Source organism: Phocoena phocoena, chromosome 15 (genome assembly GCF_963924675.1).
Source record: "Phocoena phocoena chromosome 15, mPhoPho1.1, whole genome shotgun sequence".
NCBI classification, from domain to species: domain Eukaryota; kingdom Metazoa; phylum Chordata; class Mammalia; order Artiodactyla; family Phocoenidae; genus Phocoena; species Phocoena phocoena.
Window position 1 is genome coordinate 15281943 of NC_089233.1, and position 15116 is coordinate 15297058.

At 43.4% G+C, this 15116-nt stretch overlaps 1 protein-coding gene across 1 annotated transcript in view; it reads right to left on the bottom strand.

Moving 5' to 3' along the window:
• Positions 1 to 13604: 13604 nt before the first annotated feature.
• The window catches only part of ITGAM (integrin subunit alpha M), a 36378-nt gene continuing 34866 nt past the window's right edge, over positions 13605 to 15116 (bottom strand). Inside the window, exons 26-30 of the mRNA XM_065893175.1 lie at positions 14915 to 14998; positions 14644 to 14757; positions 14457 to 14558; positions 14120 to 14230; positions 13605 to 13673 (exon numbers count right to left, since the gene is read on the bottom strand). Of these exons, the coding sequence (XP_065749247.1) occupies positions 13605 to 13673; positions 14120 to 14230; positions 14457 to 14558; positions 14644 to 14757; positions 14915 to 14998 (480 nt within the window). The remainder of the gene's footprint in view (positions 13674 to 14119; positions 14231 to 14456; positions 14559 to 14643; positions 14758 to 14914; positions 14999 to 15116) is intronic.

Genomic DNA, 15116 nt, shown 5'->3' on the forward strand with positions numbered 1-15116 from the left:
TAAAATTCACCTGTGAAGCCATGTGGTCCTGGACTTTTGTTTGTTGGAAGATTTTTAATCACAGCTTCAATTTCATTACTTGTGATTGGTCTGTTCATATTTTCTATTTCTTCCTGGTTCAGTCTTGGAAGGTTATACCTTTCTAAGAATTTGTCCATTTCTTCCAGGTTGTCCATTTTATTGGCATAGAGTTGCTCGTACTAGTCTCTTAGGATGCTTAGTATTTCTGCAGTATCTGTTGTAACTTCTCCTTTTTCATTTCTAATTTTATTGATTTGAGTCCTCTCCCTCTTTTTCTTGATGAGTATGGCCAATGGTTTATCAATTTTATTTATTTTCTCAAAGAACCAGCTTTTAGTTTTATTGATCTTTGCTATTGTTTTGTTTCTATTTCATTTATTTCTGCTCTGATCTTTATGATATCTTTCCTTCTGCTCACTTTGGGTTTTGTTTGCTGTTCTTTCTCTAGTTCCTTTAGGTGTAAGGTTAGTTTGTTTATTTGAGATTTTTCTTGTTTCTTATGGTAGGCTTGTATAGCTATAAACTTCCCTCTTAGAACTGATTTTGCTGCATCCCATAGGTTTTGGATCGTCGTGTTTTCATTGTCATTTGTCTCTAGGTATTTTTTAATTTCCTCTTTGATTTCTTCAGTGATCTCTTGGTTATTAAGTAGTGTATTGTTTAGCCTCCATGTGTTTGTGTTTTTTCCTTGTAATTCATTTCTAATCTCATAGCGTTGTGGTCAGAAAAATGCTTGATATGATTTCAATTTTCTTAAATTTCCTAAGGCTTGATTTGTGACCCAAGATGTTGTCTATCCTGGAGAATGTTCCGTGCACACTTGAGAAGAAAGTGTAATCTTCTGCTTTGGGATGGAATGTCCTATAAATATCAATTAAATCTATCTGGTCTATTGTGTCATTTAAAGCTTGTATTTCCTTATTAATTTTCTGTCTGGATGATCTGTCCCTTGGTGTAAGTGAGGTGTTAAAGTTCCCCACTATTATTGTGTTACTGTCGATTTCCTCTTTTATAGCTGTTAGCAGTTGCCTTATGGATTGAGGTGCTCCTATGTTGGGTGCATATATATTTATAATTGTTATATCTTCTTGGATTGATCCCTTGATCATTATGTAGTGTCCTTCCTTGTCTCTTTTAACTTTCTTTATTTTAAAGTCTATTTTATCTGATATGAGTATTGCTACTCCAGCTTTCTTTTGATTTCCATTTGCATGGAATATCTTTTTCCATCCCCTCACTTTCAGTCTGTATGTGTCCCTGGGTCTGAAGTGGGTTTCTTGTAGACAGCATATAGATGGGTCTTGTTTTTGTATCCATTCAACAAGCCTGTATCTTTTGGTTGGAGCATTTAATCCATTCACATTTAAGGTAATTATCGATATGTATGTTCCTATGACCATTTTCTTAATTGTTTTGGGTTTGTTTTTGTAGGTCCTTTTCTTCTCTTGTGTTTCCCACTTAGAGAAGTTCCTTTAGCATTTGTTGTAGAGCTGGTTTGGTGGTGCTGAATTCTCTTAGCTTTTGCTTGTCTGTAGAGCTTTTGATTTCTCCATCGAATCTGAGTGAGATCCTTACCAGGTAGAATGATCTTGGTTGTAGGTTCTTCCCTTTCATCACTTTAAGTGTATCATGCCACTCCCTTCTGGCTTGTAGAGTTTCTGCTGAGAAATCAGCTGTCAACCTTATGGGAGTTCCCTTGTATGTTATTTGTTGTTTTTCCCTTGCTGCTTTCAATAATTTTTCTTTGTCTTTAATTTTTGCCAGTTTGATTACTATGAGTCTCAGCGTGTTTCTCCTTGGGACTCACTGCGCTTCCTGGACTTGGGTGGCTATTTCCTTTCCCATGTTATGGAAGTTTCCAAGTATAATCTCTTCAAATATTTTCTGTTGTCCTTTCTCTCACTCTTCTCCTTCTGGGACCCCTATAATGTGAATGTTGTTGCGTTTAATGCTGTCCCAGAGGTCTCTTAGGCTGTCTTCATTTATTTTCATTCTTTTTTCTTTATTCTGTTCCACAGCAGTGAATTCCACCATTCTGTCTTCCAGGTCACTTATCTGTTCTTCTGCCTCAGTTATTCTGCTATTGATTCCTTCTAGTGTAGTTTTCATTTCAGTTATTGTATTGTTCATCTCTGTTTATTCTTTAATTCTTCTAGGTCTTTGGTAAACATTTCTTGCATCTTCTCGATCTTTGCCTCCATTCTTTTTCCAAGGTCCTGGATCATCTTCACTATCATTATTCTGAACTCCTTTTCTGAAAGGTTGCCTATCTCCACTTGAATTAGTTGTTTTTCTGGGGTCTTATCTTGTTCCTTCACCTTGTACATAGTCCTCTGCCTTTTCATCTTGTCCATCTTTCTGTGAATGTGGTTTTTGTTCCACAGGCTGCAGGATTGTAGTTCTTCTTGGTTCTGTCTGCCCTCTGGTGGATGAGGCTATGTAAGAGCCTTGTGCAAGTTTCCTGATGGGAGGGACTGGTGGTGGGTAGAGCTGACTGTTGCTCTGGTAGGCAGAGCTCAGTAAAACTTTAATCCGATTGACTGCTGATGGGTGGGGCTGGCTTCCCTCCCTGTTGGTTGTTTGGCCTGAGGCAGCCCAACACTGGAGCCTACCTGGGCTCTTTGGTAGGGCTAATGGTGGACTCTGGGAGGGCTCACGCCAAGTAGTACTTCCCAGAACTTCTGCTGCCAGTGTCCTTGTCCTCACGGTGAGCCACAGCCACCGCTCACCACTGCAGGAGACTCTCCAACACTAGCAGGTAGGTCTGTTTCAGTCTCCCCTGGGGTCACTGCTCCTTCTCCTGGGTCCCGATGCGCACACTACTTTGTGTGTGCCCTCCAAGAGTGGAGTCTCTGTTTCCCCGAGTCCTGTAGAAGTCCTGCAGTCAAATCCCACTAGCCTTCAAAGTCTGATTCTCTAGGAATTCCTCCTCCTGTTGCCTGACCCCCAGGTTGGGAACCTGATGTGGGGCTCTGAACCTTCACTCCAGAGGGTGGACTTCTGTGGTATAAGTGTTCTCCAGTCTGTGAGTCACCCACGCAGCAGTTATGGGATTTTATTTTACTGTGATTGTGCCCCTCCTACCATCTCATTGTGGCTTCTCCTTTGTCTTTGGATGTGGAGTATCTTTTTTGGTGAGTTCCAGTGACTTCCTGTTGATGATTGTCCAGCAGCTAGTTGTGATTCTGGTGTTCTAGCAAGAGGGAGTCCACATCCAGCTTTGTCCACCTGGCACCCCTAGCCTGGAGCAAGAGGTCAAGGGCAGAGGGAGGGTCTGGGGAGACTTGGAGAACAGTCATCCTTTCCAACTGCTGGCATTCCTGGCTCAGTAAGTCTCTACTCTGTCCTTGAGCTCAGAGATGCTGAAGACGATTCCAGAAGGATGGTGGGGCAGGAGGGGCTGCATCTGACCTGCCACATACTGGGGCAGGGTTGGGGTGGTGGAGAAACCAGGACAAAAGCTGTTTTAATTCAGGTCTGGTTTGCCTGAGCTAAGTGGAACTGAATTATTTGGGATCTGTCTCCTAGGTTGTTTCTTTTCCATGGAAAAAAGAGAACAGAAATCTAATGGGCAGAAACCCTCGGGTTTCTCATGTATTTCCACCCCATGCTCACCCACAGGGCCTGAATGGATTTTCCCTAAAGTTTCTGCCCTTCCTCCTGCTACAAGCAACCCGTCTCACTTCTCTGTCTTCGAAGGACAGTTTCCTACCTCGCCCCCACATTTTCTCAAAACAGAATTTATTTGAATTGTATCGTGTAGAAACACACACAGGCATAGGTACTCAGGAAGATGCTTCTCTCCAAAAGCATCTGGTTCTCCCTACACTCCTGGATCCCTGGGCATGGAGTTCTGGTGTGATGGATGATTTGAGGGTGCTGGAGATTTTTAGCCAATGCTTGGGAAGGTCGGGACATGGAAGGGAGAAGCAGGCATAGCATAATAACATCTTACTGGCAGAACAAAGGAGCTGTGATAATCCTAACATTTATGTCACTGTGCACTTTATCTTTTTCCAGTTTTATTGAGATATGATTGACCTACAGCACTGTGTAAGTTTGACATACAACGTAATGATTTGACTTACATACATCATGAAATAAGGACTATAATAGTGTTAGTGAACATCTATCATCTCACATAGGTACAACATTAAAGAAATAGAAAAAAAATATTTTTCCTTGTGATGAGAACTCTTAGGATTTATTCTCTTAACAACTTTCATTTATAATATACAGTGGTGTTAATTATATTTATCATGTTGTACATTACCTCCCTATAACTGGAAGTTTGTACCTTTTGACCACCTTCATCTAGGTACCCCTGCCCCCAAACCCTACCTCTAGTAGCCACAAATCTGATCTCTTTTTCCATGAGTTTATCTAATTGTTTTTGAAGTCTAATTGACCTACAATGCTATGTTAGGTCCTGGTACACAACATAGTGATTTGATATTTCTATACATTTCACCATGATGAGTCTAGTTGTCATCTGTCACTGTACAAAGATATTACAAGGTTATTGATTATATTGCCCATGCTGTACATTTCATACCCATGACTCATTTACTTTGCAAGTGGAAATTTGCACCTCTTAATCTCTCTCACCTAATTCTCTCTTTCCTCCATCCCCCTCCCCTCTGGCAACCACATGTTTATCCTCTGTATCTATGACTTTGTTTCTGTTGAGTTATGTTGGTTCATTTGCTTTGTTTTTTAGATTCCACATATAAGAGAAATCACAAAGTATTTGTCTTTGTCTGACTTATTTCACTTAACATAATACCCTCTAGGTCCACCCATGTTGTCACAAATGGCAAGATTTCATTATTTTTTTATGGCTGAGTAGTATTCCGTTGTGTGTGTGTGTGTGTGTGTGTGTGTGTATATATATATATATATATATATATATATATATATATATATACACATATATATCTCATCTTTATCCATTTATCTGTTGATGGACACTGAGGTTGCTTCCATATCTTGGCTATTGTAAATAATGCTGCAATGAACATAGGGATGCATGTATTTTTTTGAATTAGTGTTTTTTGTTTTCTTCGGATAAATACCCAGAAGTGAAATTGATGGATCATCTAGTAGTTTTGTTTTAATTTTTTGAGGGACCTCCATACCATTGTCCATAACAGCTACACCAATTACATTCCCACCAACAGGGTATGAGGGTTCCCTTTACTCCACATCCTCACCAACACTTGTTATTTGTTGTCTTTTTGGTAATAGCCATTCTAACAGGTGTGAGGTGATATCTCATTGTGATTTTGATATGCATTTTCTGATTATTAATGATGTTGAATATCTTTTCATACGCCAGTAGTCCATCTCTATGTCTTCTTTGGAAAAATGTGTATTTAGGTCCTCTGTGCGATTTTCAACTGGGATTATTTATGTCACTGTGCACTTTACGTCTATTAGCTCATTGAATCCTCACAACAGCCCTAGGGGAAGGGGGCAGCTATTATCCCATTTTACAGATGCATAATTGAGGCACAGAGAAGTTGAGTCATTTGCCTCTTTGCCCAGCTAGTACTATGTGAGGATAGGTTTCAAGGTGCTGGAGTCTTAACCACGATGCTGACGATCTTACTTCCCCCCTCTCTAACCCCCTGCTGCTTGGGTAGCATTATTTCACTCAACCATTCATCCCATACATAGGAGCTGCTCACCTGACCCAGGGCTGTAGGCCAGCTGCTGGGGAAGCAAGACATGCAGCAAAGGGGGCCAGCCTTCAAGGAGATCATACCCTACAGGGAGAAAATATTCTCATGCGTTCAAATAGAAGTTTTACTGTACAGCACAGTGACCTGCAGGAAGTGATTAGTTCTGCTTTGGTGAGTCTCAGAAGGAGACACTTGGAGAAGAAAAAAAAAAAAAAGGAATGACTTGATGTGACAAGGATTGGGGGGAGGGCCATAGACCTCTTCAATGTAGGGACTGTGTCCTTCTAGCTCCTCTATCCCCAGCACCCAGCACAACACCTGACACATAGGAAGCACCCCATCAATACCCAGTGCATGAACGAAGTTAAAGAAAGGCAGCGATGATCTCGGGCAAGGGAACGGGTCTCTCTGTACAGAAGATGCAGGTTAGTTCCCATCCCAGTCACAGTTGGTCCTAAGTTGGAAGCAGGGCCAAAAATTAGGGGAGCTGTCAGCAATGCACAGGATTCTAATTTCTCCCTATCTTTGTCAACACTTACTTTCTGTTTGTTTTTATTTTTATTATTTTTTTTTGGCTATGCCACGTGGCATGAGGGATCTTGGTTCCCTGACCAGGGATCGAACTGTGCCCCAGTCTTAACCACTGGACCGCCAGGGAAGTCCCTGTTTGTTTTTAAATAATAGCCATCCTAAGGGGTGTGAAGTGATATCTCATTGTGGTTTTGATCTGCATTTCCCAAATGACTAATGATGTTGAACATCTTGCCATGTGCTACTGGCCATTTGTATATCTTTTTTGGAGAAATGTCAAGTCTGCCACTTACATTCTTTAAAGTACATATTTAGGGCTTCCCTGGTGGTGCAGTGGTTAAGCATCCGCCTGCCAGTGCAGGGGACACAGGCTCGAGCCCTGTTCTGGGAAGATCCCACATCCGCGGAGCAACTAAGTCCATGCGCCACAGCTACTGAGCCTGCATTCTAGAGCCTGCAAGCCACAACTACTGAGCCTGCGTGCTGCAACTACTGAAGCCCACGTGCCTAGAGCCTGTGCTCTGCAACAAGAGAAGCCACTGCAATGAGAAGCCCACGCATCGCAACAAAGAGTAGCCCCCCCTTGCCGCAACTAGAGAAAGCCCACACTCAGCAACGAAGACCCAATGCAGTCAAAAATTAATTAATTAAAAAAAAATCTTCCAAAAAACAAAAGCCTAGGACCAGATGGCTTCACAGGTGAATTCTATCAAAACTTTAGAGAAGAGCTAACACCTATCCTTCTCAAATTCTTCCAAAATATAGCAGAGGGAGGAACACTTCCAAACTCATTCTACAAGGCCACCATCACCCTTATACCAAAACCAAACAAAGATGTCACAAAGAAAGAAAACTACAGGCCAATATCACTGATGAACATAGAAGCAAAAACCCTCAACAAAATACTAGCAAACAGAATCCAACAGCACATTCAAAGGATCATACACCATGATCAAGTGGGGCTTATCCCAGGAATGCAAGGATTCTTCGATATACACAAATCAAGCAATGTTATACACCATATTACCAAATTGAAGAATAAAAACCATATGATCATCTCAATAGATGCAGAAAAAGCTTTCAACAAAATTCAACACCCATTCATGATAAAAACCCTCCAGAAAGTAGGCATAGAAGGAACTTACCTCAACATAATAAACGCCATATATGACAAACCCACAGCCAACAATGTCCTCAATGGTGAAAAACTGAAACCAGTTCCACTAAGATAAGGAACAAGAAAAGGTTGCCCACTCTCACCACTATTATTCAACATAGTTTGGAAGTTTTAGCTTCAGCAATCAGGGAAGAAAAAGAAATAAAAGGAATCCAAATCAGAAAGGAAGAAGTAAAACTGTCACTGTTTGCTGATGACATGATACTATACATAGAGAACCCCAAAGATGTTACTAGAGAAACTACTAGAGCTAATCAATGAACTTGGTAGAGTAGCAGGACACAAAATTAATGCACAGAAATCCCCTTCATTCCTATACACTAACGATGAAAAATCTGAAAGAGAAATTAAGAAAACACTCCCACTTACCATTGCAACAAAAAGAATAAAATACCTAGGAATAAACCTACCTAAGGAGACAAAAGACCTGTATGCAGAAAACTATCAGACACTGATAAATGAAAAATGAAACCATTTCCACTAACTTGCAGGAACAAGACAAGGTTGCCCACTCTCACCACTATTATTCAACATAGTTTTGGAAGTTTTAGCCACAGCAATCAGAGAAGAAAAAGAAATAAAAGGAATACAAATTGGAAAAGAAGAAGTAAAGCTGTCACTGTTTGCAGATGACATGATACTATACATAGAGAATCCTAAAGATGATACCAGAAAACTACTAGAGCTACTTAATGAATTTGGTAAAGTAGCAGGATACAAAATTAATGCACAGAAATCTCTTGCATTCCTATACACTAATGATGAAAAATCTGAAAGAGAAATTAAGGAAACACTCCCATTTACCATTGCAACAAAAAGAATAAAATACCTAGGAATAAACCTACTTAGGGAGACAAAAGACCTGCATGCAGAAAACTATAAGACACTGATGACAGAAATTAAAGATGATACAAACAGTTGGAGAGATATACCATGTTCTTGGATTAGAATAATCAATATTGTGAAAATGACTATACTATCTAAAGCAATCTACAGATTCAATGCAATCCCTATCAAACTACCACTGGCATTTTTCACAGAACTAGAACAAAAAATTTCACAAGTTGTATGGAAACAAAAAAGACCCCGAGTAACCAAAGCAATCTTGAGAAAGAAAAACGGAGCTGGAGGAATCAGGCTCCCGGACTTCAGACTATACTACAAAGCTACAGTAATCAAGACAGTATGGCACTGGCACAAAAACAGAAATATAGCTCAATGGAACAGGATAGAAAGCCCAGAGATAAACCCACGCACGTATGGTCACCTTATTTTTGATAAAGGAGGCAAGAAATTACAATGGAGAAAAGACAGCCCCTTCAATAAGTGGTGCTGGGAAAACTGGACAGCTACATGTAAAAGAATGAAATTAGAGCGCTCCCTAACACCATACACAAAAATAAACTCAAAATGGATTAAAGACCTAAATGTAAGGCCAGGCATTATCAAACTCTTAGAGGAAAACATAGGCAGAACACTATACCACATAAATCACAGCAAGATCCTTTTTGACCCACCTCCTACAGAAATGGAAATAAAAACAAAAATAAACAAATGGGACCTAATGAAACTTAAAAGCTTTTGCACAGCAAAGGAAACCTTAAACAAGACGAAAAGACAACCCTTAGAATGGGAGAAATATTTGCAAATGAAGCAACAGACAAAGGATTAATCTCCAAACTTTACAAGCAGCTCAATATCAAAAAAACAAACAACCCAATCCAAAAATGGGCAGAAGACCTAAATAGACATTTCTCCAAGGAAGATATACAGATTGCAAACAAACACATGAAAGAATGCTCAATATCACTAACCATTAGAGAGATGCAAATCAAAGCTACCATGAGATATCACCTCACACCAGTCAGAATGGCCATCATCAAAAAGTCTACAAACAATAAATGCTGGAGAGGGTGTGGAGAAAAGGGAACCCTCTTGCACTGTTGGTGGGAATGTAAATTGATACAGCCACTATGGAGAACAATGTGGAGGGTCCTTAAAAATCTAAAAATAGAACTACCATATGACCCAGCAATCCCACTACTGGGCATATAACCTGAGAAGACCATAATTCAAAAAGATTCGTGTACCACAATATTCATTGCAGCTCTATTTACAATAGCCAGGACATGGAAGCAACCTAAGTGTCCATCGACAGATGAATGGATAAAGAAGATGTGGCACATATATACAGTGGAATATTAGCCATAAAAAGAAACAAAATTGAGTTATTTGCAGTGAGGTGGATGGATCTAGAGTCTGTCATACAGACTGAAGTAAGTAAGAAAGAGAAAAACAAATACCGTATGCTAACACATATATATGGAATTTTTTTAAAAAATGGTCATGAAGAACATAGGGGCAGGATGGGAATAAAGATGCAGACCTACTAGAGAAGGGACTTGAGGACATGGGGAGGGGGAAGGGTAAACTGGGACAAAGTGAGAGAGTGGCATTTACATAGATACACTACCAAATGTAAAACTGATAGCTAGTGGGAAGAAGCCACATAGCACAGGGAGATCAGCTTGGTGCTTTGTGACCACCTAGAGGGGTGGGAAGGAGGGAGACACAAGAGGGAAGAGATATGGGGATATATGTATATGTATAGCTGATTCACTTTGTTATAAAGCAGAAACTAACACACCATTGTAAAGCAATTATACTCCAATAAAGATGTTAAAAAATAAAATAAAATAAAATTGAAAAAAGAATAAATGGTGCACCAGAACATTCACACTCCAGCTGGTGAAAAGATGGCAAGGAGGAAAGGAGCATACTCCTTCTCTCAAAGGACCTGACTCCAAAGTTGTTCACTCACTCTACTCACATGCCCTTCATCAGAATCTAGCTACATGGCCACACCTAGCCACAAAGGAAAATGGGAAATGTTCTTTCATTGTTTGGCTGTATTAGTTATCCATTGCTTCATAACCAGCCACTCCAAAATACAGTGGATTGAAACATCCACAATTTATGATTTCTCACAGTTCTGGGAAGTGACAATCTGGGCAGTTCTTTTGTTGGACTTTCCTGTAGCCACAGCTGTTGGACGGTTGGACTGGGCTGGAAGGTCAAATGTGGACTCATGCATGTGGTTGTGCTGGCTTGTCAGCTGAGGGCCTCAGCTGTCTCATTCTCCAATAGGCTAGCTGGGTCTCAGCACAGTGGTCTCAGGAGTCTGAGAGGGTGAGCACAGAAGCTGCAGTGCTTCTGATGGCCCAGGAACTTGCACAATAACCCTTCTACCACATTCCATTGGTCAAAGCAAAGCACAAGAGCAGCCCAGACTCCAGAGGCTAGAGAGGAAGACCCCACCACTTGATGGGAGCAGCAGCAATGTCACATTGCAAGGGAGTGGGATGCAGAGAAACACAATTCACTGAGGGTCATAACTATTAATATAACAATATAACAATCTTCCACGGTGTCCCCAAAAAGAACCTATTACTAAGTAAGAAAAGAAGGGTGGAGACTGCAGAGATTTGTTTATTCTGAACCCCAAAAAATAAAAACAAGGACAGACTTTCCTGGGTTTATCTGCTTCTCACCAGAGATTTATGGCCCTGTTTATTAGTAACTTTGTGATCATGCTAGGGTAATTTGTCACTACAAATAATTTACTTTTTAACCTATCATAAAGCTCCTATCTGACTGAATTCAACACAAGTTTCCAGTGCAAAGAGGCCGATGTGGACTCTGAGCCTTGACTGCCCATCCAAGGACAGGTGCCTGCAAGTACAGAGGCCCTCTCCTTTCTGGGTCAGTTAAGGACATCTGGAGATCTTGAGGTCTTTTGTCTTTCAATGTAAGGAAGAAGAAAATGGATTTTTAATGGATTTTGAAGTCAGAAGAAGAAATTGTGTAGAACAATTTCAAGTGACATGTGTTGCAACACCCCCAAAGATACAAAGGGCCATTATCTTATCAGTCATCCTTTGATGACATCCAATTGCGCTTTGAATAAAACTCAAACTCCTCACTCTAGTTTACAGAGCACATATGCCCAAGCTCCTGCCCACTCTTTTAGCCCCACCTGTGCTGCCCTCTGGCTGGAAGACTCTTGCCCCTACTTGAGTCAGGGGTCGCCTCCCCTAGGACACTTCCCTCACCTGCCTTCCTTCCTATCACATCTGGAGCAGATGTCCATCTAAGCCATGATTTTCTTGTATCTCGATGAACTGCATGCAATTGCCACTTTTGTCAACAAACGTGTCAGCGATTTCATAAGGTTCACCTGATATTATAACAGATAAACAACAGCCACTCTCTCCCCCCTACCTCCCTCGTGCCTGCTGCAGGCCATTGCTCTGAGGCCATTGGGACAGTTAAAGAGAAAAGCTTTGGAGCCAGACAGAAACAGGTTTGAATCCCAGCTCCATCTCCTCTTTATCTGTACGACCTCAGGCAATTGAGATGATCTCTCTAAGTCTCAGCTTCCTCATAAGTGAGATTCAGACATCAGTAAATAGCGAGAGATGGCCACTTAACAGGACTGATGTGAGCATTAGGATGGGTGCTAAGGGCAGAGTCGTGGGTACTGCACTGGCAAAGGTTGGGTGATGGGCAGTGGGAGAACGCCCCAGAGGAGGGAGGGCTACCTAGAAACAGCTATCAAAACTTCATCTGTACACACTCTTCATAGCAAATGCTGTTGGTACCCTGCCTGGATCCCTGTGGGCCTTGCCAGGGGCTGTGCTCACCTGGAAGACTTCCAACTGGCAGCATCTGTAGCCCTTTCTCTCGCCACCAGAGCTGCTCTGCCTACATTCAGGGCCGGCCCAGAGGTGCCAGGGAATTAGCACTTCCTTCCCCACGAAGAGCAACCCTCAGCCAATAACTATGTGGAATTGGTGTATCCACGCGCCAGCTCCTTCTCTGCTCGGGTGGGAAGTGTCAAGGTGCTTGTTCTACTTTGCGTCCCAGACCTCCCTGGTGGGGTTACACTCCAGGAGCTCATAACTGTCCCTCTGTTGATAATATACCCTTTACTGGTTGCCTTTCCCTCCCCAGCTCACGTCCCTCCCCCACTGGTATTTTCTGGAGTCTCTCTTAAATAAGCTTCTTTCACTCAAATTCTTCTCTTGGGGTTGCTTCTGGCAGAATTCAGACTTCCGGGAATGTATCCTATAAATTGTCTTACACATATGCAAAACCGACATATATTCAATTTATTAATTCACCATTGTTTGCCATTGCGAGAAGTTGGAAATAATGTATCAGAGGTAGACTGTTAAGGACGTTAGGATCCACCCACACAGTGGAACGTGGTCCACTATATAAAAGAATGAAAAAGTACTTTATGTCTTCATATAAAACAATGTCTGAGCCATATTAATGAAAAAAGCAAGATGCAGACAGTATAAACAATGCATGCTGCCATTTGTGTAAAAAAGCTTGTGCGTGTGTATGTGTGTGTGTGTTCGCATATGCCTAGAATCTTTGTGAAGGAGACCCCCAAATGCATAACCTGGACTACCCTTTACAAGAGACCTAAATGGCTGGCAGACCAGGATGGAAGGGAAACTTCATCACACACCCTTGCGTGTCTTTTGATTTTGATACTACAGACCTGTTCATCCATTCAAAAAATAAAAGTAGCATTAAAATAATAAAGTGAATACATAAAGGGAGGTGCACCATTGTGCACCGGACACGTCAGCTCTAGTGCGGAATGGGTTGGACAGGTTCCTGCTGGCTTGTCCCGGTAGGCTCAGGCCCAGCTGCATGGGTTCCTGCTGGCCTGCGGGCTCACCCACGAAAGGAGGCCTCACTTCCTATAGCTGGGGGAGGATTTCTTGCACTTCCCTTTGTGTTCGCCCGCAAGAGCTGCCATCACCTCTGTCCCCGAGGAAGAACCAACAGCACCTTCACCCACACACAAGGAAGCCCAAGCAGCTCCCTTCTGCCTGAGATTTGTGCCGAAGGCACTTGTCCTCATGCAAGAGAGATCTGAGCCACACACACAATTCACACTCGTGCATGCACGCGCGCACACACACACACACACACACACACACACAGGAATGGAAACCCAAGCAGGTTGCTCCTGAGTGAGACATCACCGCCCTGGTCTCCCAACAGATGTGTCCATCCAGCAGCCTGGGGACCCGCTCGCTCTTCGGTCTGACCACATCCTGTTTGCTGCAGGGGAGGCCACTCAGCAAGGAGTGGGGAAGGAGCTGCTGTTACTACATGGGAGCAGTTTCAGGGCCAGCTTCAGTTATCATGTCCTTGTACTGTCGTTTGAAGAAGCCAAGCTGTGGAGGCAGAGACAGGGGAGTAAGGGCACCAAGGCCAGGAGGGCGAGTGAAGGCTATGCAGGCCAGGCTGGGAGATGGTGGGACCAAGAGATGCAAAGAATAACGTGGCGGAGTGCAGAATAGATCTGGGGAAAGTGGGACAGGGAGGGGGATGGCATCACTATTGAGAAAGAAAAGAGGGAAAGAAATCTAACATATAATAATAAGTACTCTTTATATAGTGTTTATTCTGTACCACAGACTATTCTAAGTGCTCTAGAGATACGAACCCAAAGAGCTCCACAGGATGGGTATTTATAGTCTCATTTTACAGCTGAAGAAACTGAGGCTCTGTGAGCTGCCCGAGGCACAGCTGGGAGCTGAACCCAGGAAGGCGCTGCTGAGTGAGAAGCCGTGGGGGTGGGGGGAGGGGAGGGGCAGGAATAGGGCCCCGGGGGACTTACCTTGTACAGGCCACCCGTGATGAGGGCCAGGAGTAACAGCCCCCCAGCCGAGCTGCCCACGATCAACGGGACAGGGTTATGTACTTCGTAAGGCTCCACCTTGGTCTCTGTCTGGAGCAGGGAGAGGGGGAGGGGGGGCATCAGGGGAGAAAGACTCTGAATTTCTGGGGGTTCCCCAGTCAGACCTTGTGTGCTCCCTGAACCCCATGATTAAACCCCCTGTGCCCCCCAACCCCAGCCCTCACTCCTCCTTCCCGGCCCCCCCAACCTCTCTCTCTCCCACAAGCCCAGCCCCCTCTCCTGCCTCCAGCGGTTCTTCTGTGTCCGAGACAGATACCTGGGCCCTCACAAACGCGCCCTGTCCTGGGAGCAGGGCAAACTCCGAATCATCAAACAAGATCTCCGCCGTGCTCACAACCTGAAGATGGTTATGCAAAGTCTGTGGGAGAGAGAGGATGGGAGCTGGACCCATTGGCCCTGGAGGATCTCATCTGTGCCCAGCCAAGCCTCAGGCGCCCACATACCTTGATGTACCAGTCAAATGAGAGGTTGCCCTTGAGGGTGACCTTGAATTCTTCCTGGACACCAAAGGACGGGATGTCACACTGGATTCTCTGGCAGACAGCGATGGAGCAGTTCTGGGGAAGGGAGGAGGGGAGAGAGGTGACCAGGAAAGCTGGATGCAGGCCACATCCCATGCACTCAGCCAGCAGTTGAGAGCCAGTACTGGGCCCAGGTGAGGGGCAGTGCAGAGTCTGCGTGCGGCCCCGAGGCTGAGGCTGGGCTTAGTCTCACCAGCAGTGGGGCCTTCTTAAGCTCCCCCACGAAGTCAGAGCGACGAGGGTCAATCTTGTTGGTGTGGCACCTACTGGAGAGGTTCTGAGGAAAGAGGGACACTGTGAGGACGGATTGAAGCGAGGGCTCCTGGGTCCACCCTCCGGGAGGTGAAAAAACCGAGGTCCAGGAGAGGGTCAGAAATGGCTCCAAAACCCAACAG